This window comes from Bos indicus x Bos taurus, chromosome 27 (assembly GCF_003369695.1).
Source record: "Bos indicus x Bos taurus breed Angus x Brahman F1 hybrid chromosome 27, Bos_hybrid_MaternalHap_v2.0, whole genome shotgun sequence".
Lineage (NCBI taxonomy): Eukaryota > Metazoa > Chordata > Mammalia > Artiodactyla > Bovidae > Bos > Bos indicus x Bos taurus.
In genome coordinates, this window is record NC_040102.1 from 5,871,890 (window position 1) to 5,892,755 (window position 20,866).

The 20,866-nt window shown below is 41.3% G+C and overlaps 1 protein-coding gene across 1 annotated transcript in view; it reads left to right on the forward strand.

The window, feature by feature from the left end:
* The window catches only part of AGPAT5 (1-acylglycerol-3-phosphate O-acyltransferase 5), a 47,599-nt gene that overhangs the window by 6,032 nt on the left and 20,701 nt on the right, over positions 1–20,866 (forward strand). Inside the window, exons 2-4 of the mRNA XM_027529833.1 lie at positions 9,496–9,565; positions 16,035–16,150; positions 19,493–19,582. Of these exons, the coding sequence (XP_027385634.1) occupies positions 9,496–9,565; positions 16,035–16,150; positions 19,493–19,582 (276 nt within the window). The remainder of the gene's footprint in view (positions 1–9,495; positions 9,566–16,034; positions 16,151–19,492; positions 19,583–20,866) is intronic.

Genomic DNA, 20,866 nt, shown 5'->3' on the forward strand with positions numbered 1-20,866 from the left:
TTCCTAGTTCTTTGCCATTTTCTGTTAGCTTGAGTAAACCAACTTTTCAACTCAATATTCTCATTCTTAAATGGAATACTTATTTTCCTGTTATTTTGAAGACTGAGATAATATGTGAAGCTGTTTAGCTCAATGACAGATCCATCACAGATACTCAGGAAAAACAAAATCTGTAAATGAAGACAGTATCAAGTGATACATATGACGAATATATTGTATAAAGAGAGCTTTGTGATTTGTAAGGTTCTACTTAAATGTTGCATAATAATTATTTTTATACTGATTATTAGACAAATGACTATGTTTATATTTTAACTTTGTTTCAGAAGGGCATCATACTTTTCCTGTTCAGGGAAATGTTTCAAGCTGGGCAGAAAAAGACCATCATTTCGTGTGTATTACAGTAGAAATCTTGTGTGTGATCTTGAAATAATGTATTTCATCGACATAGAAATATATTTAAAAATTCACTTTAAATAATTATAAACAATCACGGTGTGAATTACATATGCAAATGCTGAAATTATAGCTGCATTGCTACATAATCAGACCTTTTTTTTTTTTTAAAGGAAGATAAACTAGCTATCTATTTCTGTTATCCATTCATCATTTAACACAGTTTTGAGTGAACAGTTTCACCATATTGGATAATAATAATAACAACATGAGCTTCCCCTGTGGCTCAAATGGTAAAGAATCTGCTTGCAATGCAGGAGACCCAGGTTCGATCCCTGGGTCTGGAAAATCCCCTGGAGAAGGGAATGGAAACCCACTCCAGTATTCTTGCCATGGACAGAGGAGCCTGGAGAGCTACAGTGCATGGGGTCTCAGATTCAGACAGGACTGAGCGACTAACACTACTACTAATAGCAACAGTTAACGTTTTGGGGGGATCGTTACTAGGAATCATGTGAAGTAGTTTGCTGCTGCTGCTGCTGCTAAGTCGCTTCAGTCGTGTCCGACTCTGTGCAACCCCATAAACGGCAGCCCACCAGGCTCCCCCATCCCTGGGATTCTCCAGGCAAGAACACTGGAGTGGGTTGCCATTTCCTTCTCCAGTGCATGAAAGTGAAAAGTGAAAGGGAAGTCGCTCAGTTGTGTCCGACCCTCTACGACCCCATGGACTGCAGCCCACCAGGCTCCTCTGTCCATGGGATTTTCCAGGCAAGAGTACTGGAGTGGGGTGCCATCACCTTCTCCGGTGAAGTAGTTTACATGGTCTCAATTATTTCAGACAACCTGTGGGGAATATTGCATTCATTTTACAGGTTACCAAAAAAAAAAAGACACGGAGAGGTTAGGTACTAGTGCTGAAGTTCATAAAGTTGGTACGGTGATGGACTAGGATTCACATCTACGTCTTCATTTGAATCGAACATTTCTGCCTGTGTCTTAATGATGATTATATTGGAGCATAGAGGAGGCAAAATATTCTGTAGCTGGGCCTGCAAATTCAATCGACAGAAGTCAGAACAGAAGAAAAGGCATACAAATTCCATTGATATTAGTATTTAAAAAAATTTTTAGTATCTTACACGTTAAGTAAGTGTGTTTTTATTGGAGCATCACAGAAAAGAAGTGAAAACCAAAAGAAGTGGTTAGACTTAGCCCAGGGATGTGTATGTGTTAGGCGCCGAGTCCAACTCTTTGTGACCCCATGGACTGTAGCCTGCAGGCTTCTCTGTCCATGGAATTCTTCAGCCCAGGGGTGTATATATCATTGTATTAATAACAAAGGACAGTAGACTGTGGAAACACAGCTAGATAGAGGAGAGTTGTGTTGGGTTCTTGGGGCTGGTAAATGGTGGGACGGTCCCTGGGATAAGACTGTTTAAGTAAGGTTTGCTGACTCATTGATGAGTAGAGTTTAATGTCACCTTTACAAAGGGACATCACCGACTCGATGGACATGAGTTTGAGTGAACTCTGGGAGTTGGTGATGGACAGGGAGGCCTGGCATGCTGCAATTCATGGGGTTGCAAAGAGTCGGACACAACTGAGCGACTGAACTGAACTTAACAAAGGGAAGTTTAGGGGGAGGACAGCTGTGTGCGCTGTTTCTCAATTGCCTTCAGCTCAAAATAATCCTCATGTCAAAGTGGCATATTTTGGGGTGGATATTCTGAGCCCTTTCTACAGCATCATATATATTGAAGGACAGCGAAGGAAGGTTTTTACAAAATTCATATTTCAGTTTGCATACTGAAAGAAAATAGATATTACTGAGATCAGTCGTTCAGTCGTGTCCAACTCTTTGCAATCCCATGCACTGCAGCACACCAGGTCTCCCTGTCCATCACCAACTCCCAAAGCTTGCTCAAACTCGTCTCTTTTGAGTCGGTGATGCCATCCAACCATCTCATCCTCTGTTGCCCTCTTCTCCTCCTGCCTTCAGTCTTTCCCAGCATCAGGGTCTTTTCCAGTGAGTCAGTTCTTCCTATCAGGTGGCCAAAGTTTGGAGCTTCAGCTTCAGCATCAGTCCTTCCAATGAACACCCAGGACTGATCTCCTTTAGAATGGACAGGTTGGACCTCCTTGCAGTCCAAGGGACTCTCAAGAGTCTTCTCCAACACCACAGTTCAAAAGCATCAATTCTTCGGTGCTCAGCTTTCTTTGTAGTCAAACTCTCACATCCATACGTGACTACTGGAAAAACCATAGCTTTGACTAGATGGACCTTTGTTGGTAAAGTAGTGTCTCTGCTTTTTAATATTGAGATAAATGAAGACTTTTGTTTTTTGAAGAGAAAGTATGCTGTGTTTTATGTCCCCAAGGCATTGTTGAGTAGATATTCCACTGGGTGAGATATGTGATTACTTTAGATTCCGTTCTGCCATCCCTTTTCAGGATACAAAAGAGGGCGTCTTCAAGTAGTTTACAGATGATGAGAACAAACCAAAAGAAAGGTTACGGTGAGACCCTGGTGAGCCGACAGTGTCGCACCTAAACCCAGGGCTGCTGAAAGCTTTCTTTGTGCAACCTAAACGAGCTTGTTTGACTGGGGCAGGGCTGTAACCAGCGTGTTTCAGTCACGATGAAGGTAATCAAAGAGCATTTTTATTGTCTGTTAAGTTAATAAAATTAAAAGAGAACATTGTTATTTTTCTCCAGAGGGATTTTACATGAGTTTTTAAAAAATGGATGATCCCCAAATTGAACAATTGTGATGAACCTAAAATTCCTCAGAAACTTAGGAAGAACCAAAAAAGCCACGTTTTTCACATGCCTTGTGTGAAGGAACAAATTACCTGCTAGTGAAGTGATTGTAATTTGAAATACACGTACTAGAAGACTCACAGAATGATGCCTTAAAGAAGTCACTGGTGCATTTAAAGTATTTGTTTATACCCCAACTCTTTACTGTTGAAAGTGAGGCGTAGCTTTATCCGCTTGTGAGAAATACAGGTGCAGTGTATTGATTCAGTGAACATCTGTTGAAAAGCATCTGGGTGCTGGGCTCTGGGCAGAGGGATGAGGCTCTGAACAGGGATGAGGTCCCTGCCCCTGAGGAGCTTGTGGGCCTCAAGGGGAATGTGTTGTGAGCTGGAAATAGGGGTACACAGGGAGGCAGGGTTTACTGTGATGCAAAAATGGGAGTGATGAATCTTGGGGTCCAGCTCATTAGGCAGGAGGGCTTCCGTGAGGAGGTGAATAAATGGTGTGAAAAAGCTGATCTAAGATGACTGCAATGAGAGAGCTCAGGTGGCTTTTAGGTAAGGCGATGGCACCCCACTCCAGTACTCTTGCCTGGAAAATCCCATGGACGGAGGAGCCTGGTGGGCTGCAGTCTATGGGGTTGCTAGAAGTCGGACACAACTGAGCAACTTCACTTTCACTTTTCACTTTCATGCACTGGAGAAGGAAATGGCAACCCACTCCAGTGTTCTTGCCTGGAGAATCCCAGGGACTGGGGAGCCTCATGGGCTGCCGTCTATGGGATCACACAGAGTCGGACACGACTGAAGCAGCTTAGCAGCAGAGTAATTTAACAATGTATATGTATGGATATTTTGTAAGTTATTATGAATTTTTTAAATTTGGGAAACCCTTTTTGTTGTTTTAGTCGCTAAGTTGTGTCTGACTCTCTGTGACCCCCATGGGCTGCAGCATGCCAGGCTTCCCTGTCCTTCACTATCTTCCAGAGTTTGCTCAGATTCGTGTTCATTGAGTTGGTGATGCTGTCTATCCATCTCATCCTCTGCTGCCCCCTTGTCCTCTTGCCTTCAATCTTTCCCAGCATCAGGGTGTTTTCAAATGTCAGCTCTCATCACTTCAGGTGGCCAAAGATTTGGAGCTTCAGCATCAGTCCTTGTAATGAATATTCAATAATGATTTCCTTTAGGATTGACTGGTTTGATCTCCTTGCAAGCAAAGGGACTCTCAAGAGCCTTTAGTACACACACACATATGTGGTACATAAACTTTACAATCACATATTCCTTTCTTTGGCTAATCAATGTTTACTTGAAGTGCTTAGTATTCGGCATCTATTGCAGTAAGGTTTGCAGTTCATCATTTCACTTACTTTGCTTTTAGAGCTTTTAAATTTTCAAATATTAAGAGCAATTCTTTGTAACTTTCATTTCTGTTGAATTCCAAACAAGTTATAGTGACAAAAAAAAAAACAACTTAAAGGCAATGAATCTAAATACCTACTTTGAGATCCTAACTTATGTCAGAGGCTTACCATCTTCTTTTGCATCTCAATTGGAAATAGCTTTTATTTCAGTGAGATGAATATTGAAGAAGAATCTTCAAAAGTATGAACTATGCATTTACTTTCCTTTTAGTGGCTATGAATTAAGATTTTGTTCATTTCACATTTTGCCCATCTGTTTTGCCCACCAGAATTCGTTACTTATCTTACTTTTTCTAGATACCACTGAAGATCTGTTTTTAAACACTGGGCCTGTTGAACTTTAACAAACTACATTTTGAAAATGTCAGTTGTTTGGAAGCTATTTAAGGATGGGGGAAATTAGTGAGCCTCAGGGAAAGCAGAGGTGGCTTTCCTGCAAAGCTTTTTGGTTAATCAGATCAGATCAGTCACTCAGTCGTGTCCGACTCTTTGCGACCCCATGAATCACAGCACGCCAGGCCTCCCTGTCCATCACCAACTCCCACTCACGTCCATTGAGTCAGTGATGCCATCTAGCCATCTCATCCTCTGTCATCCTCTTCTCCTCCTGCCCCCCCCCCCCCCCCTCCCAGCATCAGAGTCTTTTCCAATGAGTCAACTCTTCGCATGAGGTGGCCAAAGTACTGGAGTTTCAGCTTTAGCATCATTCCTTCCAAAGAAATCCCAGGGCTGATCTCCTTCAGAATGGACTGGTTGCATCTCCTTGCAGTCCAAGGGACTCTCAAGAGTCGTCTCCAACACCACACTTCAAAAGCATCAATTCTTCAGCGCTCAGCCTTCTTCACAGTCCAACTCTCACATCCATACATGACTACAGGAAAAACCATAGCCTTGACTAGATGAACCTTTGTTGGCAAAGTAATGTCTCTGCTTTTGAATATGCTATCTAGGTTGGTCATAACTTTCCTTCCAAGGAGTAAGCGTCTTTTAATTTCATGGCTGCAGTCACCATCTGCAGTGATTTTGGAGCCCCCCAAAATAAAGTCTGACACTGTTTCCACTGTTTGCCCATGTATTTCCCATGAAGTGATGGGACCGGATGCCACGATCTTCGTTTTCTGAATGTTGAGCTTTAAGCCAACTTTTTCACTCTCCACTTCCACTTTCATCAAGAGGCTTTTTAGTTCCTCTTCACTTTCTGCCATAAGGGTGGTGTCATCTGCATATCTGAGGTTATTGATATTTCTCCCGGTGATCTTGATTACAGCTTGTGCTTCTTCCAGCCCAGGGTTTCTCATGATGTACTCTGCATATAAGTTAAATAAACAGGGTGATAATACACAGCCTTGACGTACTCCTTTTCCAGTTGGAACCAGTCTGTTCCATGTCCAGTTCTAACTGTTGCTTCCTGACCTGCATATAGGTTTCTCAAGAGGCAGATCAGGTGGTCTGGTATTCCCATCTCTTTCAGAATTTTCCACAGTTTATTGTGATCCACACAGTCAAAGGCTTTGGCATAGTCAATAAAGCAGAAATAGATGTTTTTCTGGAACTCTCTTGCTTTTTCGATGATACAGCGGATGTTGGCAATTTGATCTCTGGTTCCTCTGCCTTTTCCAAAACCAGCTTGAACATCAGGAAGTTCACGGTTCGTATATTGCTGAAGCCTGGCTTGGAGAATATTGAGCATTACTTCACTAGCATGTGAGATGAGTGCAATTGTGTGGTAGTTGGAGCATTCTTTGGCATTGCCTTTCTTTGGGATTGGAATGAAAACTGACCTTTTCCAGTCCTGTGGCCACTGCTGAGTTTTCCAAATTTGCTGGCATCTTGAGTGCAGCACTTTCACAGCATCATCTTTCAGGATTTGAAATAGCTCAACTGGAATTCCATCACCTCCACTAGCTTTGTTCGTAGTGATGCTTTCTAAGGCTCACTTGACTTCACATTCCAGGATGTCTGGCTCTAGGTCAGTGATCATACCATCATGATTATCTGGGTCGTGAAGATCTTTTTTGTACAGTTCTTCTGTGTATTCTTGCCACCTCTTCTAAATATCTTCTGCTTCTGTTAGGTCCATACCCTTTCTGTCCTTTATAGAGCCTATTTTTGCATGAAATATTCCTTTGGTATCTCTGATTTTCTTGAAGAGATCTCTAGTCTTTCCCATTCTGTTGTTTTCCTCTATTTCTTTTCTCTATTTCTCTATTTCTTTCCTCTATTTCTTTTGGTTAACGGTTGTGTCTATAAACAAAAGTAGGAAACTGATGTTTTAAGGCCAGTGTGGTATATAGAATGTGGACTAAGCGCAAGTACTGAAGGTGTGGGGTCTTCTTAAGTGGTACTGTTGACCTATCACGGGTCCGAGCAAGGCAGCGTGGTTGGCCTGTGCTCGGCCTGCTGCCGTGGGAGGCTGTGGTCCTGGACCAGATGATGGCCAGACGCTACTCTGCTGCCGTTGCGTGTAGTGGCCGTTTTCCCTGCTGGAGATTGTTTGTCATGAGATTAGATGACTGTGCTTATGTTTGTGGTTTTCTTTTCACCCTCACCATGCTTGTTTTATTTTAAAGTGGAATATATTTAGTTTTATAGGAAATAAAGTTTGCAGTGCTATGTTTTCTATATGATTGATAACTATCATCCTGTGAATACCCATTATTTAAATTTTTAAGGTTATTTTTGACACATAAAAATTTTACCTATTCATGTTATTATGATGTTTTGGTATAGGTATGCATTATGAAATGACTACCACAATCAAACTAAAAAAAAAGAAATCCTTTTAATAACTTGTTTGTCAGCTGCCTTCAAAGGCTGTAGTCTCTTAATGAAGTGAAAGGGAAGGAGAGTCCCCCTGGGTGGCTCAAGTACTGCCTTCAGCCTGAGGGCAGGCAGGTCTCCAAAGAGTGGTTTTCAGATTGAATCAATTAAACCGCAGCCTGTCATTGTCAGTATCCCGTCCAAGGAAGTCAAGCCAGAGTTCTCTGTCGCAGTGCTTTGAACCCAGTGAGTCCTGCCTAGAGGTCCCAGAGCAACTCTGGCTCATTGCTGAGAGGGTGGATCGCTTACAGACTAGGACTCCACTTTTTAACCTTGCGTGGATCAAGTCATTGATCTTGGTTTTTTGTTTTGGTGTTGATAAACTTTATTAATAAAAAATTATTGAGCAAGCAACTTGGTGCTCTGGGATGACCTAGAGGGCTCGGATGGTGGGGGTGGGGGCAATAAGGCTCAATTTATATTAAAAGATTACTAAGCAAATATTTAAACACATATTACCTACATAGACTGAAGGCAGGAGGAGAAGGGGACAACAGAGGATGAGATGGGTGGATGGCATCACCAACTCAATGGACATGAGTTCGAGTAAACTCCGGGAGTTGGTGATGGACAGGGAGGCCTGGCGGGCTGCAGTCCATGGGGTCACAAAGAGTCAGACACGACTGAGCGACTGAACTGACTGACTGACTGACTGACCCACATAGCGCTGTATAGTTTTCTGAGGAAGATAATAGAAATCTCATTCCGAGTCCCTGGTCTCCAGAACTTTGACATCTAGTTACATTTATCTACACAGATACAGAGTCCTTTGTTCTGTTGTTAAGATATTAATGAGTAGTGTTATATTCAAAAGACAATCTCTGTGACTATCTAAAAAGATAGTTGTTGTTCAGTTGTGTTGTTTTAAGTCGTGTTGTAAGTCGTGTCTGACTCTTTGTGGACTGCAAAGAGAGTCCATGAGTCTCCTGTGGACTGCAGCACACCAGGCTCCCCTGTCCTCCAAGTTCTCCCGGAGTTTGCCCAAATTTTTTGTCCACTGGGTGGCTGATGCTATCTAACCATCTCGTCCTCTGCCACCCTGTTCTCCTTTTTACTTCAGTCTTCCCCAGCATCAGGAAAAAGATCTGTAGCTAATTCATAATCTTGAATAATCCATGATGACAAGATATGGAAACAGAAATGCCCTGAATAAAAAAATTACACTGTTAGGAGTCATTTCCTTTGAAGCCTTTAAAAATATACTGGCAGTTTCTTGAAATGATTGATTATGAAGTATTTCAGACATGCAAAACTACAGAAAGACTCCTGTAAGGAGCACCTGCGTACCCACCCCCAGTTAAAGACGTGAAACATGAATGCTGGAGTTGCAGCCTACTGTGTACCCCTCCTCTCCTGCAGCCCACCTTCCTAGGGACCACTTGAACTCCATCTGGGGAGCTCTGTATGGAGTCATAATAGAGTCCCAATCAGGATCCAGGTTTCCCCATTACTTCCCAGGTAAAGTTTTCGTCTTTAGCTTGGCTTTCAGCAGACACTGCGTTCTGGCTCAGCTCTCCCTCCGGTCCTCTCCCTGACTGCGTGCAGCCCCGGTTTGACCCAGACCCTGCCAGGCGCACCCGTGCTGGCCCCAGACGCTGCCACTCCATCCCTTCGTTCCCCCTTCCTGATGTCCCTTCATCATCTCCCGTGCTGTTACCACACCTAACAAATGCTACTGCAGTTCTGCGGTTGAGAGTTCTTTAAAATAGACTGTATTTTCATAATATTTGCATTATGTTTCATCACAGTGCTGTGTGCACACCTGTGTCTCCCCCCGTAGGCTCTTTGAAGAACGATATACCTTATGAACAGGGTTTCAGATATTGTGAGAAATCAGGAAAAATTCCGGAGGATGACTGATCATTGTTTCTCTTAATGACCGTTAACCCGCCCTGTGCTCAACTTCTTTCTAGTCATATGCTGTTGTTGATGGTCTCTAAGGCTCCTAAGAGAAGTCTAATAGTTGTTAATCATGGATGGCATATTCATGACGTCATGTTTTTGTCAGTGTTTTGACATTGTCATATTTTGTATGTTACCGTAGTACATGTTTTAAAATATCAAAATAATGTTTCTCTTTTTATTTTATCTTTTAGATATTGCTATATGGAGATTTGCCAAAAAATAAAGAAAATATAATATATTTAGCAAATCATCAAAGCACAGGTTTGTATTTCATTTGCATGAAACTTGGGTCTCTCCACACACAGTGGAGAAGTAATTCAAAGTAATGTTCTGATTTTAAAAAATTAAATGGATTTTTTGTTGTTGTTAAAACTTGAATTTTCAATGCAGATATTATATGTAACCTTGTATTTTTGTAATTTTACTGTTTTGGAAAAATAGGACTGTGAAAGCTATGAATTTTCCTTGTCCCTCTGCTGGGTGTATATAAGCTATTTTCTTTCCTTTTTTCTCTTTCTTTGACTATCTCTTTAAAGACTCATGTATTCTCCCTTTTTAAGTTTTGTTTTTGGAAGTGAAATTTGTGGATCATAATGTATGAACATTTTAGATTTTTTATTGTTAGGCTACAGAAAGGTTGTACCAATTTGTATTTATTCCTAAACACAGTATTATTTTCTGATGTCTGCAGTTCCTTTTGCTTCTTCAGATGTTTTGGTTTAGTTATAGCTTCCTTTTCTGTCAGAAGAATCACAGAAGACTCTGGTCTCCAATATAGCAGTGTGTACTTTAAATTAGGTCAAGGTGCTTTAAAAAAAAAAATTAAAAAGCTTTTTATATTGAAATAATTGTAGATTTCTAAGGATTTGCAAAAATAGTACATAGACTCCCATGACTCCGTCACCAAGTTTCTCCCAAGGGTGGCATCTTATATAACTATGCTACAGAATCCAAACTAAGAAATTCAGGTACTTTTTAGTTCTCCAAATACTTCAGTCAAAAAGACATCCAACTTCATTATTTTTTCAAAGCTGTAACTGCTCTTGATGCACACTTCCTAAATTCCATTTTTGTTACTTTTAAAAATGTAGTAAGCAGAAGTTCAAGACTGAAAACAGACCGAAGAATGATTAACACCTGACTGGAAATCACTGATGCCTGTGGCTGTCCTTTCTCTTCACCCTGTCAGCTGTGTTTCTTCACAGTTCCTTTCATCACTACCTATACCTTCGGAAAGGTTATGAAGGAGAGATGCCTCTTTCTCAACTTAGCTTATTAATAGTTACACTCAGTTTTCTAGGTCAAGAGTTGATGTTACAAAGTGAATAGGAATTTGATGTATTTGTATTTCCCTAATTTTATTAGCCTAACTGCTAAGACTATTTGACTTAATTACATTTGACTTTAGGAAAGCAACCAGCCCTGTGGTCAGAGTCTGTTTCTAACTCTGGTCTATAAAGCAGCCTGACTTCCTCCTTTATTTTCACGCTTTCTCCAGTCATATCGAGCTTTTTATTAGTGACACAGTCTTGCTATTCTGGTCCTGTTACTGATGGCCAATCTTTACCAAGGTTCCAACATCCAGATGAAAAGGATTTCTGGTTCTAGGACAGGGAGTGGCTCATTTAGCCCATTTTTCTTTATATTGAACCCCTGGTTAATTTCACTTAGAGCTAGCTTTCTATTTAAAAGGTCTCTTAAAATTCCTTAGGTTCCCTGCCAACTTGCCTTTTTCCAGGCTTCAATGGAAAGAGTGTTGTAGGGACAGAGCCGTGGGCCCAGCTCAAACCTGTAGAGTGAGGACTCTGAACATTTCCCGAGGCCGCTGCTGTCCTCCGTGTGCTCCCCACGCGCTGGCCTTTATGTCCCTCACTCCCGAGTGCGGACTTTGGGGACTGGAAGGGTATTGCGGGAAGTGTGAGGGCGGCAGTCAGCGCCGGCTGACGGGGAAAGCTGCGCGCCTCATGGCAAGAACCTGGGCCGTCCATGCCCTCCTCTGACCTGGATGCAGGCCCCGCTCCAGTCAGCCGTTAGGAGGGTTGCTTTTTGAGTCCTTTAAAAAATCCAGGGAATCTCCTGACAGTCCCATGGTTACGACGCTGTGCTTTTCACAGCTAGAGCTGGGGTTCAAGCCTTGGTTGGAGAGCTAAGATCCTATAAACCGGTGGTATGACCATAAATAAAAAACCTGTAGCTTAAGAACATAACTAGACAGAGATTTTAAATTACTTTAGAATTGCAGGCTTCAGTTAGAATACGGGCACGTAAAATTCTGCCTATATCTGAGGTTCTGCAGGCCCCTTGTTTATCCGGGGATGTGGGCCCTGGGCCTGCTATGTCTGGGTGCCCTTTATGAAACCCTTTTGAGACCCTGAAAACCACCATCAAGTAAACTGAAAATGTCAGAAGCAGAAAGAACATTTCAAAGACTGCTGTTGAGCTCAGACTTCACAGCTCATGCTCTCCAAGGCCTGCCGGAGTGCAGGAGGCTTTTCTTGGCCGGGCTGGGCGCTGAGCTGGCGTCTCAATCTGTCCCTCTGCTCCTTTGGTTTCACTTGCAGTGAGCCCTCGCCATCTCTGTCTTCTCTGTCACTGTTGACTGACTTTTCTCCAGAGTCAGCAGGACTGCGGTGGCCACTGTTCCTTTCCCTTCGCCTTCCTTAACTCTCTGCTTTGAACACTCTGGACCTTTTTAATCTTATGAAACATTCCCTTTCCTTGATCTGGGTGACATTTTCCTTAACTAACAGCATGAATGGTGAGTAGACTTTCATCGAAAGGCCTGGGCTGTGGAGTCAGACCCCAGTTCATATGCTGTTCTACAGCATGCTGTGTGTCTGGGGCCGATGACTTAGCCTTTCTGAGCCTTGTTGGTCAGGTGTGAGTCATGTCTACTGGTCAGGGCTTTTAGGCAGTTTCCATAACCTGGCTCTAATCTCGCAGAGAGCCTGGCTCAAGGGCAGCCAAGAGTAGGCGTGATGGTGTTGATGACGGCTAATCCCTAGGTCACGTTGCATCCGTGATAGGCGAGTACTTCACGTGCAGGGTCCCTTTCAGCCAACACTGTGCCCTCAAGAATTGGAAACTCTTGTTCCATAGTAGCACAGTTGAGAAGCGCCTCGCTTCTCTTGCTGCCTCTCCTCTGCCCTTCCCTCCTCTCTTCCAAGTTAATAATATAAACTGAGGCACTGCCTCAGCTGGATCACCATGGAAGAATTCTTACACAGCTGCATTTCTTGATCTCTTAATTAAGTTATTCATGCTGGAACACAAAATGTGAATAGTTATTAAGGTAATATCCCAGCCATCAGTAACTCAGCTGTAGTCTGCTGTCTTCTATCTGAAACCTAGTTGAGAATTTTTAAAAATTTAAAAAAAGATAATTGAGTTGAAAAAATTGGAGGCACCAAGCTTATGTGTTTTGACTACTTAAATGAAAGTCACACAGCCGTGTCTGACTCTTTGCGACTGCATGGTGTGTATAGTCCATGAAATTCTCCAGTCCAGAATACTGGAGTGGGTAGCCTTTCCCTTCTCCAGGGGATCTTCCTGACCCAGGGTCTCCTGCATTGCAGGTGATTCTTTACCAACTGAGCTATCAGGGAAGCCCTTTGACTACTTATGTTAGTTCTTAAAATTTTTCACTAAATATTTCAAAAGTGTAAGGGCATAGCCCAGGAAAGTTCATTACAAACATAACATTTTGTAAACTTGAAACTTTCTCCTTCGAGTTATTGGAAGGTGTATCTAGGCCATAGTATAGCCATGTGTGTTTAATATAAAAATGCATTTTCAAATTCCTCCAAATTTAAAAAAATGGAAAAGATACCAAATGTTGTTTTTAGCCTGTACCAAAATTTGTTCCACAGTGTTCTGTAGCCTGGAAACAATACACTGAGTTCTCCATTTATTCTGAGTCTCTACTTTTACATTAGGTCTAGTTTTAACAAACTTGATTATTTAGTTTCTACGACATGGTTAGGAAGAAATGTGTTTATCAGTGCCTGTTTAATTGATTTGAATTAGAGGGGAGGTGGGTAAGGAGACGAGAAAAGTGATAATTGATGTTCAGTAGAGTAGGTGTTGCTGCCTGACAGACACACACGCTGGGGATCGTTCGTTTACTGTAGGGGACGTCTTTGCTTCTCTCTAAAAGGGAGCTGTGACAAATTAGAGATGTTTTAGTTGTACCTCTGAAAGCATCAAGAAAGAGTTAAATGATGAATGATTTAAAAAAGGGAGATTTATACTAATTGACAAAACATTTTTCCAGAAGAATAATTTTTAATGTTTGAATCGGCTAAATCTTCTGTGGCATATTCTGTCCAGCGTGGTGCAGCGCGTAAAGGAGTCCACACAGCTAAGAGCTCATCCTCCTGCATTCCTCGGGAAAACTCCTCTTTGGTTGAAACTTGATCATAAGGATCCCTCTTGGCTTCCCCCTTTTTATACTTAGCATCTCCTCCTATTGGTTGTATCCTGTGCAAAATAGGGCTTTCCTGCCACCCATCAAGAAAGGGAATGCAAATGGGCATACACTCAAGGCCGGTTGACAGTTGCAAGTTACATAACAACAGGCTCTGTTGTGCATGTCTGTCCATAATTCAGTCTGTTACAATCAGATGTATTTGCTGCTGCTAAGTCGCTTCAGTCGTGTCCGACTCTGTATGACCCCATAGATGACAGCCCACTAGGCTCCCCGGTCCCTGGGATTCTCCAGGCAAGAACACTGGATGTATTTATGTATAAAATATTTATGAGCCCTTAATGGGCCCCTAGCTTTCTAAGGTTGCCTGAGGAAGCCCCTGCAGTTAGTTTGTTATCCCTGTGTGCCCAGGGCGCATGTGCAAGAGTTGGAAAGGTCTCTCTGTGAGCTCTCTTGGTTGTGTCTGGGGTGGGCTTTAGTGATCAGCTTGCATCTTTTTTGGCTAGGCCACCCCTCATGGCTCATGTGTACCTTCCTGCCCGACAAAAACATGTTCCTCCAAGAATCTGTTCCTTTTGTTCTCATTCACCTGAACCTGAATACACCTGTAATCCTATGACTGAATCCTTTCATAGATTCTTTTTTTTTTTTTTTGAGTTTTTGTCTTCGTCATTTATTAGAATGTACATAGATATCTAGATTGAATGGACTTAAACATGAATATGGTATCATCACTTAAACATGAATATTGTTATTTTGAGGTAGAGGAAATATCACTGACCTAGGAGTTAGCCTGTCTGTTATCTGACCCAGCTCTGGCACATGACAATGAGTATTTCAGTTTTGCTAAAGTATAAGGTGGATTGGGAGGTAAGACAAGAGGTAAATGAAGTAAGAAGCAAAAGAATAGGAAGCATCTGGCCTAGTGAGGGCCACACATTCAGTGCACAGAAAATACCTACTCAGTGAATAAAGCTAAGAAAAAATGTTTTATTTTATAAACAGCAAACATTTATTTTTCACAGTCCTATAAGCAGGTTTATCCAAGATCAAGGCACCAGCAGATTTGGTGTCTCCTGAAGTCCACTTCCTGGATCTTAAATGCCAACTTTTCACTATGTCCTCACTTGGCAGAAGGGGCAGAGTATCTCTCTGGGTCCTCTTACTGCTGCTGCTGCTGCTAAGTCGCTTCAGTTGTGTCTGACTCTGTGCAACCCCATAGACGGCAGCCTACCAGGCTCCCCCGTCCCTGGGATTCTCCAGGCAAGAACACTGGAGTGGGTTGCCATTTCCTTCTCCAACCTTTCATAGATTCTTATCGATGTTTTTTCAAGTATGCCTATCTTCCAACTCATCTGTAGGTCCTAGAACAGTCTCCCTCACATTTCATTTTTATCATTTTTATTCTTATGAAGAAATAGAGTAGTTTGCAGACATTTATTTTCAAATCAGCTTTCTCTGGTCTTCAAGACTCTACTGTTTGCTGTCTTAACTTCACTTCATTTTCTCGTAATCTCTTTAAACCATCTCCTCTGTTTGGCATCTTCTGTACCCTTTGCTGGTCCCTGTTTCTTTGCTTTGGGAAGGAAGGGCTAGATCCTCTGTTCAGAATTTGTTCTGCTGGAAAGATCAATTAACAGCGTATCTCTTCCTACAAGTTTTTTGGGTTTGGTGTTATCAGCTCACTGGTGGTTTTCTTTTTTTTTAACTGGTGCTTTCTTTTTGTTGTTTTTTTGACCTTGTAGTAATAACATATCTACATAATTAGAGTTTTTAGCAGCTTGGCTACATGTCCTTTGATATGTAAAGAATACACATTTGCCCAACATAGTTGTAAACTTTGAGACATCTTTGTTTTGAATTATGTTATAGCCTATGATTGTGTCCTGAAAGTCATTGGTAAAGATAAAATGTCCTTGCCTTTTGTTGAGCATATTAGTATGTATGGAATATTTTCTTGAACGTGACAGTTTGATTTAGCCAATCTCTGCCTATCATTTCATGTTTTCTAGACTTTTAAGAATTAGAGAAGCTTATTGTATTCTTTGTTCCCGCATCATTTGTATTACTTTGATGGTTTATGGCTTTTGCATTATATCCCTGGAATAAGAAGCTTTTAAGAAATGTAAAAACAAACCTGAAAAAATCCACAGAATTTGTATTTTTCAAGTGTCTGGGATTGATTTAAAGAAATTAAAAAATTCTACTAGTAATATTTTCAAAGCACGTCTTCACAACAGTCTTGTGAAGAGGCTCTGTTTCTGTGGCGGGGATCATTAGGACTGACGGGTTCTGTCTTTGTAGTTGACTGGATCATCGCCGACATTCTGGCCGTCAGGCAGAGTGCCCTCGGACATGTGCGCTATGTGCTGAAAGATGGGCTCAAGTGGCTCCCGCTGTATGGCTGTTATTTTTCTCAGGTAACTTTTTTCTATGCTTCTTTCTTTCTATATGTATGAATGTTTAAGTTTTTTGGGTTTATTTTTAATGGGTTTACCAGTTCATTCTAAATTAATGTGGTTTTATTTGGCATTTTTAATGGTGTGATGGTGTGTATATATATATATATATATGTCTGATTACCCAAATTGTTAAATAAAAAATGCAAATGTACAAAAATCATATAAAAATTTTTAAGATAAAAAATGTGATGGACCCTTAATAAATTAAAAAGTAATTATCTGTAGGATATAAAAAAATAGTGAACTATATATGTAAAGTACCTAGCATGAATGTCAGGTACATAATAAATATTCAGTGTATGTTATTTTATAAAAGCCCTTTAAAATCACATCATACTCATCAGGTCACGAAACTATACAACAGGTTCTTTAATATTCAGAAGGGGATTACTAGCATTTTTCTATGCCTTTTCTGAATAAATTATGGTTATGCAATTTTCTGGGGGCTTCTCCAGTGGCTCAGCAGTGGAGAATTCGCCTGCAGTGCAGGAGACACAGGAGACATGAGTTCGATCCCTGGGTCGGGAAGATCCCCTGGAGGAGGCTCTGGAAACCCACCCCAGTTTTTCTTGTCTGGAGAGTCCCATGGACAGCGGAGCCTGGGGGGCTACAGTCCATGGGTGGCAAAGAGTCAGACATGACTGAGTGACTAATACAGATACACTTGGAATTCTCTAAATATTAAGAATGAAATTTGTATAGAAGACATGCTTGATAATAAGACTTATAATAATACTCGATTAAAGAAGAGAGGCTAAAGTTATGCTAAGCCCTGAAAAGACAGATATCTGGAGGTCACCCCTTGGACAGTCCATGCTGCCCACAAGTCCCGTGATCAGAGTTCCTGTGGTGTTGGAGGTTAGTCTTGACTGTCCATTTCCTCTTTCTTTTTCTTATTTCCTTCTAAAGGAAAATAAAATCCAAATATATTTTAATGAAAAGTATTTTAAACTATTTTGTTCATGTATAAATGGGAATAAATTAAAAAGTAGTGCACTTTGTGTTACCACTCAGTTGTGTCCGACTCTGCAACCCCATGGACTGTAGCCTACCAGGCTCCTCTGGCCGTGGGATTCTCCAGGCAAGAATACTGGAGTAGGTTGCATAACTTTATGCCAGGAAGTAAGATTTTCTTTTAAGCGGACTTGTTTTTTACAGTCTGTATGAAGCAGAAATAATGCTGTTCAAAAATAGTTACTTACAAGCAAAATGTGAGGAAACAGTCAAGTTTTTTATATATTTTATATGTGGTGATGTTGTATTTTAAATGTTTTGTTGTTGTTCAGTCTCTCAGTCATGTCTGACTCTTTGCAGCCCCATGGACTGCAGTACACCAGGCTTCCCTGTCCCTCACAATCTCCTAGAGTTTGCCAAGTTCATGTCCATTGAATCGGTGATGCGATCCAACCATTTCATCCTCTGTCACCCTCTTTAGTTTTAATATATAGATATTCAGAAAATTAAACGTTTCTAAACCACCAGCTTGTGAACATTGACAGGTGTAGTTTACCTTGGAAATTCAGAACAGAATCTTCTCTGCTCCCTTGTCCCAACAAACGCAGATGTTTTGGGAACCTTACTGTTGTGTTTGAAAAAAAAAAAAAAATCGAAAAGGCACTAGAGAGCTTTTGCTCATTTAAGCCCTGTGAGTGTAACTAGAATATGTGTGGCAGCTGTGACTGACCTGAGCTCTCTACACTTTCTTCCACTCTGCTTTCAATTCTGGCCATCTTTATTGTAATACGTATCCATTCTCTTATATTACACTCGTATACGTATTTTGCTTCATCACTAATCAGGGAGTTCCTAAGGGAAAGATAGCTGGTCTTCACTTCTGTAGCTTCCATATACCTGGGAAAGAACTCAGATTTTTTTTTTTTTTAATGAAAATTGAGTTTAATAAGCACATTAAGTGATTAGTAGGAAATAGTGTGTGAAGAAGAGACATAATGTCATTGAAAGCTTGGGGAAGTTTCACATTGCAGTATATGTTTCCTGTGGCTCTAATTCTAAAGAATTTGTGAAGAATGACTTTATCCTCATGGGTCCTCTCAGTTTGGGTAAGTAGTACCCAAACTACTACTTACTTACTTGGGTAAGTACCTGCACTCTTAGAGCACTTGGAGTTTCTTTTCTGTACTCAGGCAAGTCAGCCGATGTGTGAAGCAACCACATCCAGAATCTAAGGCCACCCTTCCCCTCCTCTATATCCTGTCCCCTCCTTGCTTCTCTTTATTTCCTTTTACTCATATTCTTAAGACAAAATCAAATTCAGCCAGTCTTTTAATTTTACAGATGAGTTCGAGTTAGCATAGAGGAAGACAAAAAAAAGACCGACCTGATGCAAAGTTTCAGTGACGTGCACATGTGAGGTTTAATTGAGGTTATCTTAAATTTTATGAGGACCTCCCTGGTGGCTCAGCGGTAAAGGATCCGCCTGTCAGTTTAGGAGACTTGGGTTCTATCCCTGGGTCGAGAAGATCCTTTGGAGAAGGAAATGGCAACCCACACCAGCATTCTTGCCTGAGAAGCTCCATGAACAGAGGAGCCTGACAGGTTACAGTCCATGGGGGTTACAAAGAGCTGGAGACAACTGAGTGACTGAACAACAATTTTTATGATGGTGTTTGTATTAGCCTGCCTGGGCTCCCATAATAAAATACCACACTATGACTTAAACTACAACAGAGGTTTATTTGCTGCCAGTCTGGAGGCTGGAAGTTCAAGATTAAAGTGTCAACAGAGTTGGTTTCTCTTGAGGCTTTGGTTTGCGGGTGACTGTCTTTTCCCTGTGTCTGTCCTTTACTTGACTTTGTGTCCTAATCTCTTCTTACAAGGCACCATTCCTATTGGATCAGGCCCCACTCTTATGACCTCATTTAACCTTAATTATTTTCCTAAAAACCCCATTTCCAAATATAGTCACATTTAGGGGTTAGGGCTTCAACATAAGAAGTCAGTGGAGTAACTGAAAGCTAAGATCCATCTGATTGAATTTTTGATTTGGAAAAAGAAAAAAGTGTTTTTAAGGTAAGAAAGCATTTTTAATTGCCAGCAGAAGTAAATGTTTGTGTAGTTTCCTATGATAAGCCACACCCGGTTTTATTTGAATTGTATTAGATTCAGCTAATGTTATTTAAAGGCTAACATTTAAATGTATTAAATATAACTTAATTCCTAAAATGTGATTTTATTCTTCATCCTTTGGAAATAAAGTTAACCCTTTTGATGACTGGTCATTGGACATTTTAGTAGTAAATATGTCTTTCCCCTCATTTTTTTTTTTTCTTAACATGGCAGCATGGCGGAATCTATGTTAAAAGAAGTGCCAAATTCAATGAAAATCAGATGAGGAAAAAGCTGCAGCGCTACATCAACGCAGGAACTCCAGTAAGATTATGCTCATTTTTATTTTTTTTCTTATCAACTCTCAATTTGTAATTTAAGGATTAAATTAGCATTTAAGAATTGTTTTGAAAATATATTATCCCATGTGTAATAATTCAGAGTTTTTGAAGCAAAAAACCTTCTAAATATGGGTAAGCAGTTATTTTTGGCCGTCAGAAAGGTTGCTGCAGGTGATTTGATCCTTTCCGAGTGGTTGTCAATCTTGACCTTAAAGAGGACTAAGGAGAACATTTGGTGTCTTCAGTCTATAAATAGAAGCAGAACTGCCCTTGTAACCTTACACTTGAGCTACTAAGGAACTCCTCTGACTCCTCTTCTTCAGCCTCAGGTGGAGTTTTAGAAGGACTGTTTTCTGTCAGTATGAATTTGGATTTCTTGTATCTACTGAGTTATTTGAAAAGTCAGAAAAAGTATGAATATCTGCAAATGAAGAATCACTGCATGTAAACATTATTTTATGAAACCTTGTTGCCCACAGAAGAAGCCTCAGCATTCTCCTTGCAGAATGCTCATTGCTCCCCTGTGGCTCTCCACCCCCTCCGAGGACAGGGCTGCAGGGGAGCCATGCCTCCCTGAGCCTCGTTCCCCGGGGCCCTGCTTGGTTGTCTGTCCTGGTGCTCGGAAACAGAGCTCACAGGTTCAAGTTTTCCCCTTTTTTCCTTCCTCATCGCCTCTCCCCTCCTCCTCCCCCCAGCTGCCCTCCCTTTCCACTTCCCTCTCTCTTCTCTCTGGCTCATGGTGCCTCCTTTCCCTGTGTGCTAGGTGATCTTTGTTTGCTCTTAATTGTATTTGGAAAAATTATTTGCAAAAATCAGCTCGAGCATAAGATGAAAGAGAACACTGGCGTTTGTTCTAGCCCCGTCCCTGGAGGCGCCTCTCCCCTGGGCCCACCCGAGCCTAGTTCTGAGCTTGAGGCTACCTGGACCACCCAGGCCATGCAGTGAGACAAGACCTTCTGAGACCTGCGTGCCTACCTGCCTTGCTTTTACCCCAGGAGTGTGGCTCTTTTGGTGTTCCCTTCACTTCTGTTTCACTCTTACTGTTTCTAACAGAAGATCTGTGGCCTTAGATTTTTGTTCCCTCACTTTTTGTATCTCTTAAATTCTTCTCTGGGCTTACTTCTGCTTTTCTGTGTTTGCTTTAGTTTTGGTCTTACATCTTGTCAGCTCTTAGATGCTCTTAGGATGATGTTACATCCAGCTTTCTAAATTGTTTTCAATAGGAAAGTCAGTGCAAAGAACCTACTGTGTGCTGTGCTTAGTCGCT